The 20,008-nt window shown below is 41.9% G+C and overlaps 1 protein-coding gene and 1 long non-coding RNA gene across 21 annotated transcripts in view; one reads left to right on the plus strand and one right to left on the minus strand.

The window, feature by feature from the left end:
• Positions 1–20,008, plus strand: part of cngb1a (cyclic nucleotide gated channel subunit beta 1a) — a 197,540-nt gene that overhangs the window by 24,708 nt on the left and 152,824 nt on the right. For all 20 annotated transcript variants that reach the window (XM_034287196.1, XM_034287201.1, XM_034287219.1 and 17 more), the window contains 2 exons: positions 5,114–5,138; positions 9,329–9,410. In XM_034287196.1, the coding sequence (XP_034143087.1) occupies positions 5,114–5,138; positions 9,329–9,410 (107 nt within the window). The remainder of the gene's footprint in view (positions 1–5,113; positions 5,139–9,328; positions 9,411–20,008) is intronic.
• Positions 994–2,236, minus strand: LOC114828890. Its single transcript, XR_003777244.1, has 2 exons — positions 2,143–2,236; positions 994–1,166 (listed from the first exon to the last, which is right to left on the minus strand). It is a non-coding gene; the product is annotated as an uncharacterized LOC114828890 (long non-coding RNA).

Consider the following 20,008-nt stretch of genomic DNA (forward strand, 5'->3'; position numbering starts at 1 on the left):
GTTGCGGAGGTGAAAGAAGGAGGTTTTAATGACTTGACGGATGTGAGGCTCAAGGGAGAGGGTAGAATCAAAGATAACGCCAAGGTTGCGAGCCTGGGGAGATGGGGAGACAGTGGTGCCATCGATGGTGAGAGTGGGGTTATTGGTTTTACTGAGTGTGGATTTGGAGCCTATAAGGAGGAATTCTGTTTTGTCGCTGTTTAGTTTGAGGAAGTTGTGTTGCATCCAGGTTTTAATAGCTGACAGACAGGAGTTGATGTGGGAGAGGGGAGGATTGTGGGGGGATTTGGTGCTGACCCACACAGCAAAAGGACTCCGCAGTGGAACCGCTGCGGAGGTATTGCGGCTTTCGGAACGGACTCGCGAAGCGGAACTGTATCGGTATCTGTTAGAGCTCAGTGACGGATCCGCAACGAAGGCGGATCCATTTGGGACCCGCTAATTGATACATACATCCGCCACGGATCCGTAACGGCCTCATAAAATTCCTGGCTCATCTGGCCCGGGTCCGTTTTGGACCTGTTTTTCTCATTTTCAAAATTCCTAGGACTGTTCTTGCTGTAGGATAAAAATAGGATAAACTAAACCATAGGATTTCTATCACTAGGCCTAGTCTAGGTTACTCCAGCAATATAGACATAATCTTAAATCTGCATTGCCTTGTATTTTTAACCTAACAATATTGTCAATAGGCCTAACAGAAAAGGTTCAAGTCAAGACATCAATTCACTGTACAAAAGTAATCACTACTTAATGGAAATATAAAATTGTCATTTACATTTATGGAAAGTTACAAGTTCTTTCTATTCCGTTTTTGTTAAGTAGCCTACGTTGGCTAAGCTGCTTTACATTCATTTTGTGGTCAAAACCTAATTTAGTGCTTTATAGGCCTAGGTCGGTGCAGACATAAAATATTTTATCCATTAGGCTAAAACTTCAATGAAATGCACAGCTAAAATATCAGAAAATTAATAACTGGTGAACGACAAGAAGTTCAATAAAAATATTGTTTATTGCTTATTTCTCCTATTACTCCGTTTGTGTGGCTTGAGGCGGGACACGTCTCCTCGTTGCCCGATCCGCTGCCAGGTTGAACCACCTGATTGCGTGCTTGGTGACCTCTGCGTCCGTGGCTGACCGTGTCACTGTGTTTTTCCTCACAGCACCTGTAATCAAACAGACAGATATGATTATGGTATGTGGCATCCAAAGCCAAGTATGCTTACACAATACAATATGAGATAAGTATTAAGGAGATTAAATAAAAAAAGAAACATGACTATAAATTATTATAAAGTTATAAACAGGGTTGCGGTGGTTAAAATAAGAGGTGGGTAAACTATGAATTTGTGATCAGGGTAAGGTTTGCCACACCTTTCGCTATCGGATGTTTAAAAAAGACATCCAAAATGTTCAAACAATATCAGTGGTATTAAATGGTTTTTGATCAGAGCACAATTGTATGTGGATAAATCAGTATTTTAAGTTTGGTAGGGTCCTACATAGATTCTATTTGGAGGTAAACTCTTAACAGATGGATAAACTCTATTTCTGACATTTGAGCGGTGGGTAAACTCCATTTACTTGCGTTTAGTCTCTATTACAGCCCTGGTTAACATTACGTCAGTTAGCAGATGCTTTTATCCAAAGCAACTTAACATTCAAGCTATATGTTGCAGCAGAGACCTTAGTGTTAGATTAACCATTCCAAAAGCAACACTAAATTAAAATACAACTCACATGGTCATTTACAAACCACACAACTGCATTCCATCAGTGTTTATTATTATTATGGAGAGCCAAGACAAATGTACGCGAGCGAAGCTATCACAACCACCAGGCAGCCAATACATTTGCGTGCATTTACTTCGATAACATGACAATCCACTGTGATTCCAACCCCCAAATTTCGACCGTAGTTGCGCTCTTACGCACAAATACAGGTATGCCACTGTCTTGCCCAAGACTGTGCCGGAAATTAGCATCTCCACGAGGGAGATTGTCACTCACTGACAGAATCTAACCACTGGGAAAAGGCGGATCAGGACAGGCCTGTTCAGGGCTGTTCAATAGAACATTTGCAATAATCATGGACAATCAATAAACCTAAAGGCAAGATTCATATTAAGTAAGAAAACTCACCACGCTCTGTCGAGCTGGGCCATTTGACGGTTCCTTTAAAAACATTTCAAATGCCTCCACTGCCTCCAATTGTCCTAGGGGAAACTGGATATTGTCCGGCGTCTCAACATCTGGCCCTGGGTTGCTGTTCAGCCTGCTGCTGAGGTAGTTCACCTTTGCCACAAGCTGGTCTTGTTGTTGTTTAATGGTCTCCAGCAGGCTAAGATTCCGTCTCTCACAGTTGAAGTGTACCTATAATAAAAATTACAGACCTCTACATGCTTTGTAAGTAGGAAAACCTGCAAAATGCAGGTGTATCAAATACTTGTTCTCCCCACTGTATCTGCTGCAGACTAATGTATTCTTCTTACAGTTTAAGAAGAGAATCATCGAATGATGTTTGTGCAGAAACAATTTAAATTTGATTCCAGCAACACGTTAGGGCAAGTTAGGGCAAGTTAGGGCAGGGGCTTGTGGGACAGGACAGGGACAGGATGCATCACCTGTTCTTTTAACAATACTCTGTAAATGTTTTCAATGGATGACAGGTCTGGACAGCAGGCAGGCAATTTTAGCATCTGGAATATTTTACTACAAAGCCATGCTGTTGTAATACATGCAGAATGTGGTTTGGCATTGTCTTGCTGAATCAAGGAAGGCCTTCCCTGAAAAAGATGTCAGGTGGATGGCAGCACATGTGGCTTCAAAACTTGTATATGTTTTTCAGCATTAATGGTGCCTTCAAAGATGCGCAAGTCACCCATGCCATGTGCACTAATGAACCCCCATACCATCACGGATGCTGGCTTTTGAACTCTGCGCTGAGGACAGCTTGGGGCCCCGAGTAGGCAGCGACAATTCTGGATCTTCTTTATATAATATACACTCACCTAAATGATTATTAGGAACACCATACTAATACTGTGTTTGACCCCCTTTCGCCTTCAGAACTGCCTTAATTCTACGTGGCATTGATTCAACAAGGTGCTGAAAGCATTCTTTAGAAATGTTAGCCCATATTGATAGGATAGCATCTTGCAGTTGATAGAGATTCGTGGGATGCACATCCAGGGCATGAAGCTCCCGTTCCACCACATCCCAAAGATGCTCTATTGGGTTGAGATCTGGTGACTGTGGGGGCCATTTCATTGTCATGTTCAAGAAACCAATTTGAAATGATTCGAGCTTTGTGACATGGTGCATTATCCTGCTGGAAGTAGCCATCAGAAGATGGGTACATGGTGGTCATAAAGGGATGGACATGGTCAGAAACAATACTCAGGTAGGCCGTGGCATTTAAACGATGCCCAATTGGCACTAAGGGGCCTAAAGTGTGCCAAGAAAACATCCCCCACACCATTACACCACCACCACCAGCCTGCACAGTGGTAACAAGGCATGATGGATCCATGTTCTCATTCTGTTTACACCATTCTGACTCTACCATCTGAATGTCTCAACAGAAATCGAGACTCATCAGACCATGCAACATTCTTCCAGTTCAACTGTCCAATTTTGGTGAGCTTGTGCAAATTGTAGCCTCTTTTTCCTATTTGTAGTGGAGATGAGTGTTACCCGGTGGGGTCTTCTGCTGTTGTAGCCCATCCGCCTCAAGGTTGTACGTGTTGGGGCTTCACAAATGCTTTGCTGCATACCTCGGTTGTAATGAGTGGTTATTTCAGTCAAAGTTGCTCTTCTATCAGCTTGAATCAGTCAACCCATTCTCCTCTGACCTCTAGCATCAACAAGGCATTTTCGCCCACAGGACTGCCGCATAATGGGTGTTTTTCCCTTTTCACACCATTCTTTGTAAACCCTAGAAATGGTTGTGCGTGAAAATCCTAGTGACTGAGCAGATTGTGAAATACTCAGACCGGCCCGTCTGGCACCAACAACCATGCCACGCTCAAAATTGCTTAAATCACCTTTCTTTCCCATTCTGACATTCAGTTTGGAGTTCAGGAGATTGTCTTGACCAGGACCACACCCCTAAATGCATTGAAGCAACTGCCATGTGATTGGTTGATTAGATAATTGCATTAATGAGAAATTGAACAGGTGTTCCTAATAATCCTTTAGGTGAGTGTATATGGTTTCTTCTTTGAATGGTAGAGTTTTAACTTGCATTTGTGGATGCTGCGACGTACTCTGTTCAAAATCGTTTTCGGTAGTGTTCTTGAATCCAAGCAGTGACGTCCACTACAGAATCGTGTCTGTTTTTAATGCAGTGCCTCCTGAGGGCCCAAAGATCAAGGCCATCCAATATTGGTTTTCAGCCTTGTCCCTTGTATAGAGATTTATCCAGACTCTCTCAATCTTTTGATGATATTATGTACCATAGATGGTGAGATACCCAAACTATTTTTATACTGAGAAATTGTATTCTTAAATTGTTGCACTATTTGCCCGCGCTGACTTTTACAGAGTGGTGAGCCTCACCCCATCCTCACCTCTGACAGACCCATTCACTCTGGAATTATCTTTTAATACCCAATAATGACCTGTTGCCAATTGACCTAATTATTTGTGTGATATTCCACCAAGTTTCGTTTTTTAGGATTACACAACTTTTCCAGTCAGTCCCAACTTTTTTGAAATGTGTTGCTGTCATTAAATTCAAAGTGGGCATATATTTTTCAAGAAACAATAAAATGTCCCAGTTTCAACTTTTGAAATGTTGTCCTTGTACTATTTTCTACTGAATATAAAGTTTAAATGACTTGCACATCATTGCATTCTGTTTTCATGTACATTTTACGCAGCGTCCTAACCTTTTTGGAAACAGGTTTTATATAAATGTGACTTACATTTATTTTTTAGGAAACTTGTGTCTGACTAAGGCTTGACTAACTAAAAAAAAAGGTTGCCTAAATGAACACTGCTACTATCTTATTTGTACAAACGATTTAACCCTAATTAAGGCATTGTTTTGTTGATATATTTGTCTATGGATATCTTATTTATTTCATGTGAATGTTTTTTTTCCCTGTAGGTACATGCGATCCAAGATCTTCCAGGTGAGAGCTGAATACTTTTTCTGTGTAGAGTTTAAGAGCATGTTGTCTAGATGGGTCCAGATGTTTAAGACGTTGCCTCAAGTGCCCATGTACTGCAGCAGCCTGATTAACAATTTGGACCAACTGCTCTTTCAGCCAAAAATTATTTAGCTTTCACTCTGCCTCTATCCAATAAAGCAATGAAATGGCCAAATATACACTGAAGAGCCAAAATATTATGACCACCTGCCTAATATGCTGTTGGTCCCCCCCGTGCCGCCAAAACAGTTCCAACCCTCCAAGGCATAGCCTCTGCAAGACCCCTGAAAGTGTCCTGTTTGTATCTGGCACCAAGACATCAGCAGTGGATCCTTTGAGTCCTGTAAGTTACGAGGTGGAGCCACCGTGGATCGGACTTGTTGGTCTAGAAAATGCCACACATACTCAATCATATTGAGATCTGGGGAATTTGGAAACCAAGGCAACACCTTGAACTCAAGTTTCAAGGTTTATTTGTCAAATGCAACAAAAAGCACAGCGTCATCCTGCACAATGAAATTCTTGTGACATGGCACCTGACAATTGGTATTCATATATGGATATAGCAGCAATCTGGGTAGTATTATTGAACATTTAGATAGGGCAAGTATGTCAGTAAACTAGCAGCAATTGGTCTGCAACGATGTTAAAGTAGGTGGTGTGTGTCAATTTGACATCTACGTGAATGCCTAGACCCAAGGTTTCCCAGAACATTGCCCAGAGCATCACACTCCCTCCACTGGCTTGCCTTCTTCCCACAGTGCATCCTGGTGCCATTGCTTAGACAAAAAGAAGGCGCACACATACACAGCCATCTACGTGATGTAAAAAAAAACGTGACTCAGGTGACCTTCCACAGCACCAAGATCCCATTCTGACACTTGCGTGTTTGGACTCTGACTTGTCTGCAGCTACTCTGCCCCATACGCGGCAGGGTGCGATGCAAGGTGTGATGTGAAACATTACTCCCATAACCAACATTAAAATGTTCTGTGACTTGTGCCACAGTAGACTTTCTGTTTGCTCGGACCAGACTGGATAGCCTTTGTTGCCCTCGCGCATCGATGAGCCTTAGGCATTTGTGGTTCGTCCCTCCTCTGACCACTGTCAGTACTGTGGGTACTCCCCACTGCTGACCGGGAGCACCCCACGAGCATTGCCGTTTCAGAGATGCTCTGACCAAGTCGTCTGTCCCTAACAATTTGGCTGTTGTCAAAGTCACTCAGGTCTTAACTCCTACCCATTTCTCCTGCATCCAACACATTGACTATGAGAACTTGTTCACTTACCATCTAATCTACCCAGACCTTGACATGTGTCATTGTTATATGAATAACATTTTTTCCTTCACTTGTGAGTGCTCATAATATTTTGGCTCATCAGTGTATTTACAGTACCTTTGGTAAGTGGTATTCAGACCACTTCACTTTCTCGTTCATTTTGTTGTATTATTGACTAAATGTATAATTCAATTCATTATTTTAGCCATCAATTTACACACAATATCTCATAATGACAAAGCGAAAACATATTTGTAGACGTTTGTGCCAAAATATTGAAAATGAAACATTCAAATATCTCATGTACATACTGTATGTATTCAGACCAGTCTGCCAGTCCCTGTCATTGAGAAGCATCCCATACCATGATGCTCCCTCTGCCATGCTTCACAGTAGCCAGGTGACAAGTGGCTAGACAAAAGCTCAGGAGTAGCTTTTGTCTAGTCAGTTGACCATAAAGGTCTGATTGATTGAGTGTTACATTGATGGTTGTCCTTCTGGGAGATTCTCCCACCTGCAGAGAAACTCTGAAGCAATGTATTTGTGGCCATTAGGGTCTTGGTCACCTCCCTGACAAAGGCCTTTCTTGCCCTGTTACTTAGTTTGGCCAGACAGCCAGCTCTAGGAAGAACCTTTTTGCGCTCCTGGGAATTTTCAATGCATTCGCCATTTTTAATAGCTGTCCCCAGATATATGTCTCAACACAATTCTATCTTGCAGGTGTACAGAGTTCCTTGGAATTCATGGTTTGTTTTTTGCCCTCACATATGTGAGAGACCTATATAGACAGTGTGCTTTCTAAGTCATGTCAATTTGCCACAGACTCCAATCAAGTTCTAGAGACATCTCAAGGTGAATAAAGAACACAGGATGCATCTGAGCTCAATTTGGAGTGTCATGACAAAGGGTCTGTCAGAGGTGTAAAAAGTACAACGTAAAAGTACTCTGCTGTGTTCAACAGTTTTGGGAAGATCCTAAGGAAAAGATAAATTACCAGGTACACAGAGTTCATAACTAACCAGTGACCTTAATTGATCATTTACACTCTTCCTTTATATTAAACTGAACACAGGTTATTTGTGAAGTCCCTTTACCTGGTTATTTAGATCTTAATTAGATACTTCCCTAAAGTGGTGAACACAGCCAAACCCAGTTGAGTACTTTTTACACCTCTGGTCTGAATATTTACATACATAAGATAAATCATTAAAAAAAAATATATATAAATTGGTATGCATTTCTAAAAATAACTGTTTGCTTTGTCGTTATGGGGTACTGTGTAGATTGGTGGCGACAAAAATATATTATTAATTAGCAATTAAGTATATACAAACAAAATGTAGAGATAGTGAAGAGTTCAGAATACTTTCTGAAGGCACTTTATATTGTATGTACTATACAGTGAGGGAAAAAAATATTTGATCCCCTGCTGATTTTGTATGTTTGCCCACTGACAAAGGAATGATCAGTCTATAATTTTAATGGTATGTTTATTTTAACAGTGAGAGACAGATTAACAGCAAAAAAATACAGAAAAACACATGTAAAAAATCCCAGGTGTCTGAAAAGGAATGCTCCTTATCTCAGCTTGTTACCTGTATAAAAGACACCTGTCCACAGAAGCAATCAATCAGATTCCAAACCCTCCACCATGACCAAGACCAAAGAGCTGTCCAAGGATGTTAGGGATAAGATTGTAGACCTATACAAGTCTGGAATGGGCTACAAGACCATCACCAAGCAGCTTGGTGAGAAGGTGACAACAGTTGGTGTGATTATTCGCAAATGGAAGATACACAAAAGAACTGTCAATCTCCCTTGGTCTGGACTAGAACTATACGAGAGGATCTTGTCAGTGATCTCAAGGCAGCTGGGACCATAGTCACCAAGAAAACAATTGGTAACACACTTCGCCATGAAGGACTGAAATCCTGCAGCAAGGTCCCCCTGCTCAAGAAAGCATATGTACAGGCCCGTCTTACGTTTGCCAATGAACATGAATCAGAGGAGAACTGGGTGATCCAGCTCTTTGGCTTCAACTCAACTCACCGTGTTTGGAGGAGGAGGAATGCTGCCTATGACCCTAAGAATACCATCCCGGTGGAAACATTATGCTTTGGGGGTGTTTTTTTGCTAAGGGGACAGGACAACTTCACCGCATCAAAGGGACGATGAATGGGGCCATGTACCTTCAAATCTTGGATGAGAACCTCCTTCCCTCAGCCAGGGGATTGAAATTGGGTCGTGGATGGGTATTCCAGCATGACAATGACCCAAAACACATAGCCAAGGCAACAAAGGAGTGGCTCAAGAAGAAGCACATTAAGGTCCTGGAGTGGCCTAGCCAGTCTCCAGACCTTAATCCCATAGAATGTCTGTGGAGGGAGCTGAAGGTTCGAATTGCCAAACGTCAGCCTTGAAACCTTAATAACTTGGAGAACATCTGCAAAGAGGAGTGGGACAAAATCTCTCCTGATATGTGTGCAAACCTGGTGGCCAACTACAAAAAACGTCTGACCTCTGTGATTGCCAGCAAGGGTTTTGCCACCAAGTACTATATCATGTTTTGCAGAGGGGTCTAACATTTATTTTACTCATTATAATGCAAATCAATTTATAACATTTCTGACATGCGTTGGATGTTTTTGTTGTTATTCTGTCTCTCACTGTTCAAATAAACCTACAATTAAAATGATAGAGTGATAAGTTCTTTGTCAGTGGGCAAACATGCAAAATCAGCAGGGAATACTTTTTTCCCTCACTGTATATATGAGGAGGAGCAAATAACAGAGACATGATGAAAGGTAATGATAATCATGACATTGCTTGTGGTTCTATAGTTGATGTTATTGCCCGGGGGTTTCTTGAAAATAGTAATATACTTACCTCTAGATGCAGAGCCTCTTCCTCATATTCCTGTTGTGGAGGTTGTGTCAGAAGAAGAACCTGAAGAAGAGAAGGGAATCCCACCCAGGTGTGTACATGTAAACAGGTTTGACTATTTATAGTGCCTTGCGAAATAATTATTTTTTTCCTTTTATGTCGTTCTGTTAGATTTGTTGATTATTTTAAATTACTGACACAAAAAAATATTTACTGTATGGTCATGTTTGGAAATATTTGAAAGATGATATGAAAACATTATTCAACCCATGCCGTGGAAGCTCCTGGCTCACACAGATCTAAGAAATTTCTCAAAATAGTTGTAGTTGTTGTCACATTTTTCAATTAAAACAATAATGTTGAAGGAACATTGGTCAGGCCCTGAATCCGAAGAAAATTTTTACCAAAGGGCAATGTAATACAAATGCAAATATTAGGAAAACAGTACAAAATATGATCTTTGGATATCCCAGTGAGCACATTTGGTTCCATAATCAGATGGAAGCTGCCTCACACCACCCAGACACTTTCAAGAAAAGGATGTCCATCAAAACTTAGCGCCCAGAAATTAAATAAACTTGTGACAAAAGCTACAGAGAGGCCAACAATACCTGTGAAGGAGCAACAGAGTGCTATGACTGGGAGTAGAGTAATGGTGCACCCAGTACCGGCTCTTGCCTTTTGGGGGCCCTAAGCAACATTTATTTTGGGTCCCCCTCTCCCCTGTTGGTTGGGGCCTCCCTAGCAGTCGGAGGCCCCCTAGCGGTGAGAGGCACTAAGCAACTGCTTATGTCACTTATGCCTGGAGCCGGTCCTGGGTGTACCAGTCAATCATATAGTTTTGCATGAATCTGGACTGTATTGGAGTGTGGTAAGAAAGAAGCCACTACTCAAAAACTAAAATTTGAGAACATGAAAGTGACATAGCTGCTATGTGAGAAAATGTTTTGTGATAAAAGTAGGTAGAGCTTTTTGACAAAAACACTAAGCACTTTGTGTGGGGCAAACCTGGCACTACACATGCCTCAAGACACACCATACAAACAGTGGTGTTGGCAGTAATCTGCTGTGGAGATTCTCAACCGAAGAGACTGGGCATCTTGTTAAAATTGAAGGAAGAACAAATTGATTAAAAAAATTATGCAAGGGAACCTTCATCAGTGCTAAAATAACTGAAGCTTTGAAGGAAATCCTCCTTTTAGCAGGAAAAGTATCCCAAGTACATGGCCTAAGCAAAACTGGAGTGCCTCAAGAAAAAACTGGTAAATATCCGACAGTGGCCAGTCATATTGCTGATATCATTTCTATTGAGAATATGTAGCACTATTTGAAACAAGCATCAACAAACCAACCTGAACCATTTGGAGCAAATCAGCACAGAAGCATGGGCCAAAATCATACTCATACTGTGTGCAAAGCGGGCAGATACACTGACATTGAAAAGTTGGGACTCACTTACAAATGTCTTTGTTTTCCATGAAAACACACATTAAATTAATATGATTAGGAAATATAGCTAAATGAATAGGAAATAGCAATTGACAGGGTTAGAAATAATGATTTTTAATTGAAATAATTGTGTATTTCAAACTTGGCTTTCGTCAAAGAATCCTCAATTTGCAGCAATTACAGCCTTGTAGACCTTTGGCAATCTAGTTGTCAATTTGTTGTGATAATCTGAAGCGATTTCACACCATGCTTCCTAAAGCACTGCCCACAACTGCTGAATAAGGTTCAGATCCAGTGATTGTGCTGGCCAATCCATTATAGACATTATACCAGCTAACTGCTTCCTCCCGAAGTGGTCCTTGCAAAGTTTGGAGCTGTGCTTTGGGTCATTGTCTACAGTAATGATGGGAAATCAAGGCTTTCAGAAGCATTCAAGCCTTTCGTCAAATTGGGAGGCTTTTGAACTCACTGCACAGTGGTGACACTTGCTGTAGGTCCATCAAGGGGTGGTCGCATAAGGGTCTGGGAAGGTGTGTTCCGGTTTCGCTGAGTACAACCACGGTGGAAAGTCCTGACAGTGCCCGACATTCCCATTCTAATTGAATATTCCGACCTAAGGCAAAGGCCACCAAATTACCATCCCATCGGCCCTGGGATTGTACCATTGACCTCCTATCGGTATCCATACTGCCCAGGGGTTGGGTGTATTCCGTCTCATGCGGAAACCGATGCTATGGAAACATACGTCTCTGAATCCCTGTGGCAGGGGTACATCCGTCCCTCCACTTCACCTGCATCCTCGAGTTTCTTTTTCGTATAGAAGAAGGACGGAGGCCTGCACCCATGCATAGATTACCATGCTCTCAATCAAATCACTGTATGGTATACTCACCCACTCCCTCTCATTTCCTCTGTGGTGGAATCTATGCATGGCGCGTGCTTCTTTACAAAATTGGACCTCTGGAGCGCCTACAATCTTGTGGGTATCCAAGAGGGAGACGAGCATAAGACGGCCTTTAGCACTACGACTGGCCATTACAAATACCTGGTCATGCCGTACGGTCTTATGAATGCTCCATCAGTGTTCCAGGCATTCATTAACGAGATCTTCAGGATGCCAAGGCTGAGAAGTGCCTTTTCTTCCAGCAATCTGTCTCCTATCTGGGATACCGCATCTATGCGACAAGGGTGGAGATGGAGACGGACCGCATTGAAGCCGTGCATAATTGGCCGACCCCAACCATGGTAAAAGCGGTACAGCATTTCCTTGGTTTCGCTAATTATTACCGGAGGTTCATTCATGGTTTTGGTAAGCTCGCAGCCCCAATCACTTCCCTGCTAAAAGGGTGGCCAGCCAGGCTACATTGGACCCTCGGGGCGGACAGGGCTTTCAACACATTGGAGGTCCTGTCCTCCTCTGCGCCTGTGCTGGCTCACCCTGACCCGTCGTTACCGTTTGTGGTAGAGGTGGACGCGTCTGAGACTGGGGTGAGGGCGGTGTTGACACAACGATCCGGCACGGCTGCCAAGCTCCGCCCCTGTGCTTTCTTCTCAAAAAAGCTGATGCCCACTGAACGGAACTACGACGTCGGTGATCACAAGCTGTTGGCTGTCATCAAGGCCCTTATGGCATGGAGGAACTGGCTCGAGGGGGCTAAACAACCTTTTCTTTTTTGGACTGACCACCGGAACCTGGGGTACATCCGGGCAGCGAGGAGACAAGGTGGTCCTCGCCAGGCACAGTGGTCTCTGTTTCTAGCCAGGTTCACTTTCATTCTGCCCTATATCTCAGGCAGCTAGAACGTGAAGGCAGATGCGTTATCTCGCCAGCATGCCACGGGGGAGAGGCCGGTAGATGATGGTCCCATACTACCGGGGTCCTGCATCATAGGTGGTGTGGGACTTTGATACCGTGAGGGTTTATGTCTCCTCCTGCTCAGTGTGCGCCCAGAGTAAGGCACAGAGACACCTTCCTGCAGGGAAATGAATGCCTTTTCCAGTCCCACAACAGCCTTGGTCGCATCTGGCCATAGATTTAGTCACCGACCTCCCCCTCTCTGGTGGCCATACCGTGATCTTGGTTGTTGTGGACTGGTTCCTACCTCTCCCCGGTATTCCCACAGCCCTGCAGACCACGGAGGCCCTTTTTACCCATGTCTTCCGGCACTATGGCATCCCGGAGGACATCGTTTCTGACTGGGGCCCCCAGTTTACTCCTCGCATATGGAGAGCATTCATGGAGATGCTGGGGGTCACGGTCAGTCTCACCTCTGTGTTCCATACCGAGGCCAACAGGCAGGTGGTGCGTGTTAACCAGAAGGTGGGCAGGTTCCTGCGGTCTTACTGCCAGGGTCAGCCAGGGGAGTGGTCCACGTTCCTGGTCGCCAGTACGTGCCTGTCTCCGCCCGGGACAGGCTACTGTGCTGGGCACATACCAGCCCCTGGCCACTTGCTTTGCCTTAATAAATGGTCGCAAGCTACCTTCCAGCATGTGACTCCTGCTTCCAGCGACAGAACGTAACATCAACTACATTATGAGATGTCAGCTAGTGGTTTCACTCACATTTCTGGGTTTGTGGGATCATGGTGTACATGTGTGGATTGTATGCTATGTATTTAGGAATCATGGCTCACATTTGTGAGTTGTATGCTGTGAATACAAACATTTTGACAGTATCTCCATATTCATCAATCAAGTGGTATTAAGCCTCTGCCCTTTCGCATGGATAAGAACTGGTTGAAATTTGGTTGAAGCAAGCCTCGATTGGATTAGTTTTCCAGATCAACAATAACTGAAAAACTTTTGTATCCTTGGTATTGTTGGCTGCGAAAGACAAAATATAAACTGAATTTTGGCATAAATAATATACTTTTTTCAGTAAGTGTGTAGTCACAAAACCTAAACTAATACTGGATTCAACACTGTGACAGTGATGTCAGAATATTTTCTAATTCCCAACTTTCCCAACTTTACCTACTGTCATTTATGTGCAGTATAAGCTATGGGAAGCACTTGTAAATAAATTGGCATAGAGGAAAGCTCCCGGTGCCAGTCAGTGGAGATTGTCATCTGCAGTCCGCTTTGAAAAAAACATGGGATCAATTAAAGCTTTGGATGTCATTCATCACCTGGTGATGATAAATCTGAATGATACATCTCTCTGAGAGAAACACTGATGTTAAACATTAATAAAAAATATTGGATCCAATGCCTGAGATGTGATATTAAAAATCAACAAGAAAATATTCCTGACATAGAAATTACAAATGTAGTGTTGCAAGTGTTTTCAGCAAAATTACAGTGGATATAAAAGTCTACACACGACTGTTAAAATGCCAGGTTCTTGTGATGTAAAAGAATGAGACAGAGATTAGGTCACATTTAATGTGACCTATAACGTGAACAATTCATTGAAAAAATAACTGAAATCTTTGAGGGGGAAAAATAAAAAGTAAAAACTCACAATAACCTGGTTGCAGTTTGTTTTTCAATTGAATTGTTCACTTTATAGGTCACATTAAAAGTGGAAAAAGGTCTGACATGATTTATCTTTGTCTTATTCTTTTACATCACATAAACCTGGCATTTTAACAGGGGTGTGTAGACTTTTTATATTCACTGTATATATGAAGAAGTAATCACTTGGACTTGAACTGGGCTTTCAAAAACAATGACATTTCCATCCACAGCTCTACATGTTGAGCTTTCAGCCAGCTGGTCTCTGACAAAATTGTAAGTTAATTCTAAAAACAGCACTGGAAAAAATTAAGAGACCACTGCACCTTTTTCTTTCCTTTCCAAAAAAGTTGAAACGGAAAGTTTTGAGTGAGGAACAGAAGGGTTAAATTTGCAGTGGTCTCTAAATTGTAACCCTTCTGTTCCTCACTCAAAACCTTCATTTTCGACTTTTTTGGAAAGGAAAGAAAAAGGTGCAGTGGTCTCTTAATTTTTCCCGGGATGTACATTCTATGGCATTGTGGCTATACCCGCTGTTTATTGATAATGAATGAAACATTTTGACATTCACTGAATTTTTGGTTTTGATTGGAAGCGCCATGTCTTTAAAAACCCTATCAGATGGTTGGGTGAGGTCCAAAGCTTCAAACGTCATCAATCACGTGATATTGTTGCTTGGATGCTAACCTTTTGTTTGGAACAAACTGGGTTGAAATTTCAAAGCAGTCCTTGACGCGTTGGCTTCGCTCATCCCGTTACTAGTTTACAGTGTTGTTGACACTATCAGAATCTGAAAGAGTTTTATTGACAAGAAAGTTTCACAACAAAACAAGGAATTTGATCTAGCCTTTGGTTCAACAATCTATACAAAAGGAATAAGGGAAACAAACAAACAAGAACATTGGACAGAGCATGGAAAGAGTAGACTGTGCATTAATACATAACTCAAAAATAACTCAAAAATAAGATGTAAGATTTTGTCCAGTTGAGGGTGGTGTGTGTATTTGTGGAGGGGTTATAGATTTGTCCAGTTGAGGGTTGTGTGTGTATGTGGGAAATGGTTATAGATTTGTCCAGTTGAAGGTTTTGTGTGCATGTGGAAAATGGTTATAGATTTGTCCAGTTGAGGGTTGTGTGTGTATGTGGAAAATGGTTATAGATTTGTCCAGTTGAGGTGTTCATGAGGTCTACTGCTGTAGGAAAGAAACTCTTCTTGTGGCGAGAGGTTTTGGTGCTGATAGACCTCAAGCTTCTGCCAGAGGGGAGAGGTCTGAATAGTCAATTTCAAGGATGAGAGGGATCAGCCCCAAACATTGCTGCGCGCCTCTGCATCCTGGAGGTATTTAGGTCGTGTAGAGACGGCAGATTGCACCCAATCACCCTCTCTGTAGAGCGAATGATGCGTTGCAGCCCGCCCTCGTCTGGGGAGACACGGTGGAGACAGAGGCACTTAACGTCCCCCTCCAGGATTGAAAGCTCCATTGTAGTGGCAGAAGTGAGGATAGGTGATTTTGAATGTTGTCAGGACTGCCCTTTTGTCTTTCAAATCTGCATTAGAACTCATTCAGGTTGTTGGCAAGTTGAAGGACATTAATGGAGTGGGGGGATTTAGGCTTGTAGTTAGTAATCTATTGGAGGCCTCTCAAAACAGAAGCAGAGTCATTGGTTGAAAACTGTTATTTACATTTCCTTCACTGCCTTGCCAGAGCTGTATTTAGCCTCTATGTAGCTGTCTCTGTCCCCGCTCCTGAACATCTCCTTTTCCAAACGCAGCCGTTTGAGTTTAGCTGTGAACCAGGGTTTGTCATTGTTGTAACCCTGGTCCATGTTGGTACACAGCTGTCCTCACATTAGCAGATGTATGATGTCACAGCATCAGTGTACTCATCCAGACCATTAGTGGCAGGAAGATACATTTCCCAATCAGTGCATTCCAGACATGCACCTACAGCTTCTGTTGCTTCAATGCTACACATCTTTGAACTTCACACAAAAGGTTTACAAAGTTTTTCCCTGTATGTGGGTATTAGATGGACCATGACCTGGTCTGAGAGTCGGAGAGCAGCGCAAGGCACATCTTAATAGGCTTTGTTGATTGTAGCGTAGTTGTGATCCAAAGTTTTAGCCCCAAAGTGTTTGCCTACACTGTATCAACTTCAGGAACCAGGTAAATGATGTGGCCTGTGGTATGCCCTTCATGGATTTGTTAGATTCTGTCCAAGTTTGATCCATGAACAAAATAAATGCAACCGGAAGTCAGGGGAGAGCATGAGTCTATGATGTTGACCTTCCATTTTTCTCTCATTTTCTCTCTCCAATAATTACAGAGTTAAAACAGTCCTTTATACCAGGATACATAGGAGGTGGCCAGTTGTCATAGCCAACCATTACACATTCCAATACCCTCCAATAAGAAAGGTTTATCCTACAAAAGTCCCTGTCTATTGAAGTCAGCACATCTGTGTTGTGTTAATTTTTTCATGCCCATTTCCTATGAGATTGTATTCCATTCAACATCATCCTCGACCAGTTGATTCACACATCCTGATCTTGGCACCGAAACGATTGGATTAATTTCAGGACTTTGGTTCTAGTGTTTACATTCGTCCAACAAAATATTTTACTTTTACTGGACAATAGCTATGGAATGTGAATCCTGTGATGTTTACCGTTGTAAAAGATGAGGACTTTAAAAATTTTTTTTAGCCATTTTTGTGTGAAAAATGTACGCTAGGTAAAGGTATGAATAATAGATCTAAGCAACGAGAACGATATTTTAAAAGAAACATCAAAGTTTCATGAGAAATTTTAGACCATGATTGTAAATGGACAAATGGGACATGATGGTTATTCGAGTTTGAATACACTGACAGAGAAATAGGTTGCCTTTGATGGGGTAAGGGATCTTCGCCAGGCAGGTCTGGCCCTCCCATTAGGCAAGATTAGGCATGCACCTAGGGTTGCACTTGAATTTGTGGCGCAATTTTGACAATTGGCTGCCTCCCTCCAGTGTGACAACTTGCTGATGCACTTGGGCGCCCCTGACTGGCGGCCGGATGTGGCACCCCATAATGTGCTAGGTAGGTTGCAATTGTTTTGTCTGCAGGCTGCACACATTATCATGATGAAAAGATGTGAAATTATATCCAATGTATGTAATCTAGTTGGACATAAAACTGAATATTGTCGCACTATGTATAATATTGTAGAAAGCAACATAGGCTAACAAGCATAAGTGTTATACTAGCCTATTTCATTATATACATAATATTATACTCCTAAAGAGATGACATAGCTGCATACCTTTATCTTTTGCACATTTCTCCTTCTTTCCTAATTTTTCCTAAACTGGGCACCTGATATCTTAGACCTTTTCTTGTCCATTTGTGTTGATTTGGCACTCGAGCATCAATACATTACCCATCCCCTAGTGACGGGATACTTGAAGCGGTGCTTCGGTACACGCCTCCAGATTTTCTAGCGGTCATAATGAAGCTTCGGTACCTGTTTCAGATAAAAGAAAAACCCCTTTAGATGACATATGAAGCGTCATTTCTGTGCTGTACAACATGATTTACTCGATTTTGGTTTAGAGTCTAGTTTGAGTATATAGACTCTAATTATATAGACTGTTCATTTTCGAGAGTGGGCAAAACTTGTTTGATGACTGAAAAGAGATATTGTTACTTGTGAGATTTTTGGAACGGAACCATCTAGAAAAAAAATTGTGTTCCTCAATAAAATTTCATAAGATATTTCCCTGTTACAAAAGCACTATTCTCCCAACACTGTCCAGTTAAAAAAGCACTGTTGCCAGTTCAAAACACATGTAAATTTGAAGCACACACAAATTACGTCTTTCTTTATTTCTTTACTATGATGGCAATTTCTAAAGTCCAAACAGTTCACAAAAATGTTAGGTAAGACAGAGGAAAACTGAGTTGCACAATAAACAATTTATTCTTGTAAGGAGAGAGTACACAGGTTACCTAGTAACGGTGAATAATCTCAAAATTAATATAGGACAATCATCAGTACTTAAAGGGGAAAAAGGGATGTGGTAAGATGCTGCACAGCTGCAATAAAACGCATTCCCTTTGTTCTATCACTACCTAAGTTTTAACCAAGGGCTAGGCTGTCCTCCCCCACATTAAACCAAGGACCTTGTGGGTAACCTTTTAAACTCTAAAGGGACACAGTATCTGGACAAACAACAGATACTCTGATGGTTTAAACAGATAGGCAGATTGACAAGTAACCCTATGATCTGTTGATGCCGCTAAAAAAAAAACAGATCCCCCTCTCCCAAATTCCTTTTCTTATCTAAACATGGGGACTCAATACTTTAATCAGTAAGAATACATCAGTTCAAGAAATGTCCCTGACAATCCACCCTATATCATGAAATGTCATGTAGTGTTAACATGCAACTTTTACTCTCAGATCATTAAACATCAACTCATTAGGCTTTAGACTACTACTAACAATGCTCCTAAACAACACGATCTTTCATGATATCATCATCCCAGTAATTTGGGAACAGGAAAAGATCTGAAATGTCTGAATCCTCATTTAAATGCTTCTGGATCATTACCTGGGTTGCAAACTTGGAAACACATTTTTATTAAACAGGACAAAACAAAAGGGCAATAGCAGCTAAGGCAGTTGTCAATAACTTGTACATTGTCATCCCCCAGGGACAAAACATAGAGGATAGTCCTGAGAATGGGTCCCACCCATGAACTGTATGAAGCTCTTCTGTACCTTTATTATTTTCTTGGACTAAATTAATTACCTTTTGTGACGCATCTGAAATGTATGTACAACACTCAGATCCCACCACCTTACAGACACCGCCCTGGGAAGTCAAAATCATATCTAGTGCCATTCTATTTTGTAAAGCGACTGAACGGGTTTCACTCAGGCTGTCAATGGTCAAAATAATGTGTTTTTCCAACACTGTGGACAGGGCCCTTATATATTCCTGTGAGGTGTATGTGCCATATCCTGGGATCAATACACTGAATATACGTTGAGTTCTAGTAAGTGTTCGCTTATGGCGAGGTTGGGACTGATATAAGGCTGCCATTTCCCTGTGGTCTGCTCGCCTAATCAAAGGAACCAAGTATGCCATATAGCATACTCCACCTGCGTCTCTAGGAATGCAACTGTATGCTTTCTCTCCACAGGTTTTATAGACCTGCTCCGGCAAAGCTCCTAGAGCCGTGAAGCTGGTTTGAGTTGTGGCAGAACAATCACTATGTCCTATACTCTGTGTGGCTCCTGAAGTGTCTGTAATACAGAACAAGACGTTACGCAATTCAAAAACAGGTATTGGTGACCAAGTCTGGGCACAATGACGCAAACTGAGCATCACAGGTATGGCAAGAGTGGAACAATTATGCAAATTGATGGTCACTGAATCTATGTTCATGCATGTTTGCCATGGGATATACAGTGAGGGACAAAATTATTTGAACCCCTGCTGATTTTGTACGTTTGCCCACTGACAAAGAAATTATCAGTTTAATGGTAGGATTATTTGAACAGTGAGAGACAGAATAACAACAAAAAAACACATGTCAAAAATGTTATAAATTGATTTGAATTTTAATGAGTGAAATAAGTATTCTACCCCTCTGCAAAACATGACTTAGTACTTGGTGGCAAAACCCTTGCTGGCAATCACAGAGGTCAGACATTTCTTGTAGCTGGCCACCAGGTTTGCACACATCTCAGGAGGGATTTTGTCCCACTCCTCTTTGCAAATCTTCTCCAAGTCA

This window comes from Esox lucius, chromosome 2 (assembly GCF_011004845.1).
Source record: "Esox lucius isolate fEsoLuc1 chromosome 2, fEsoLuc1.pri, whole genome shotgun sequence".
NCBI lineage: Eukaryota > Metazoa > Chordata > Actinopteri > Esociformes > Esocidae > Esox > Esox lucius.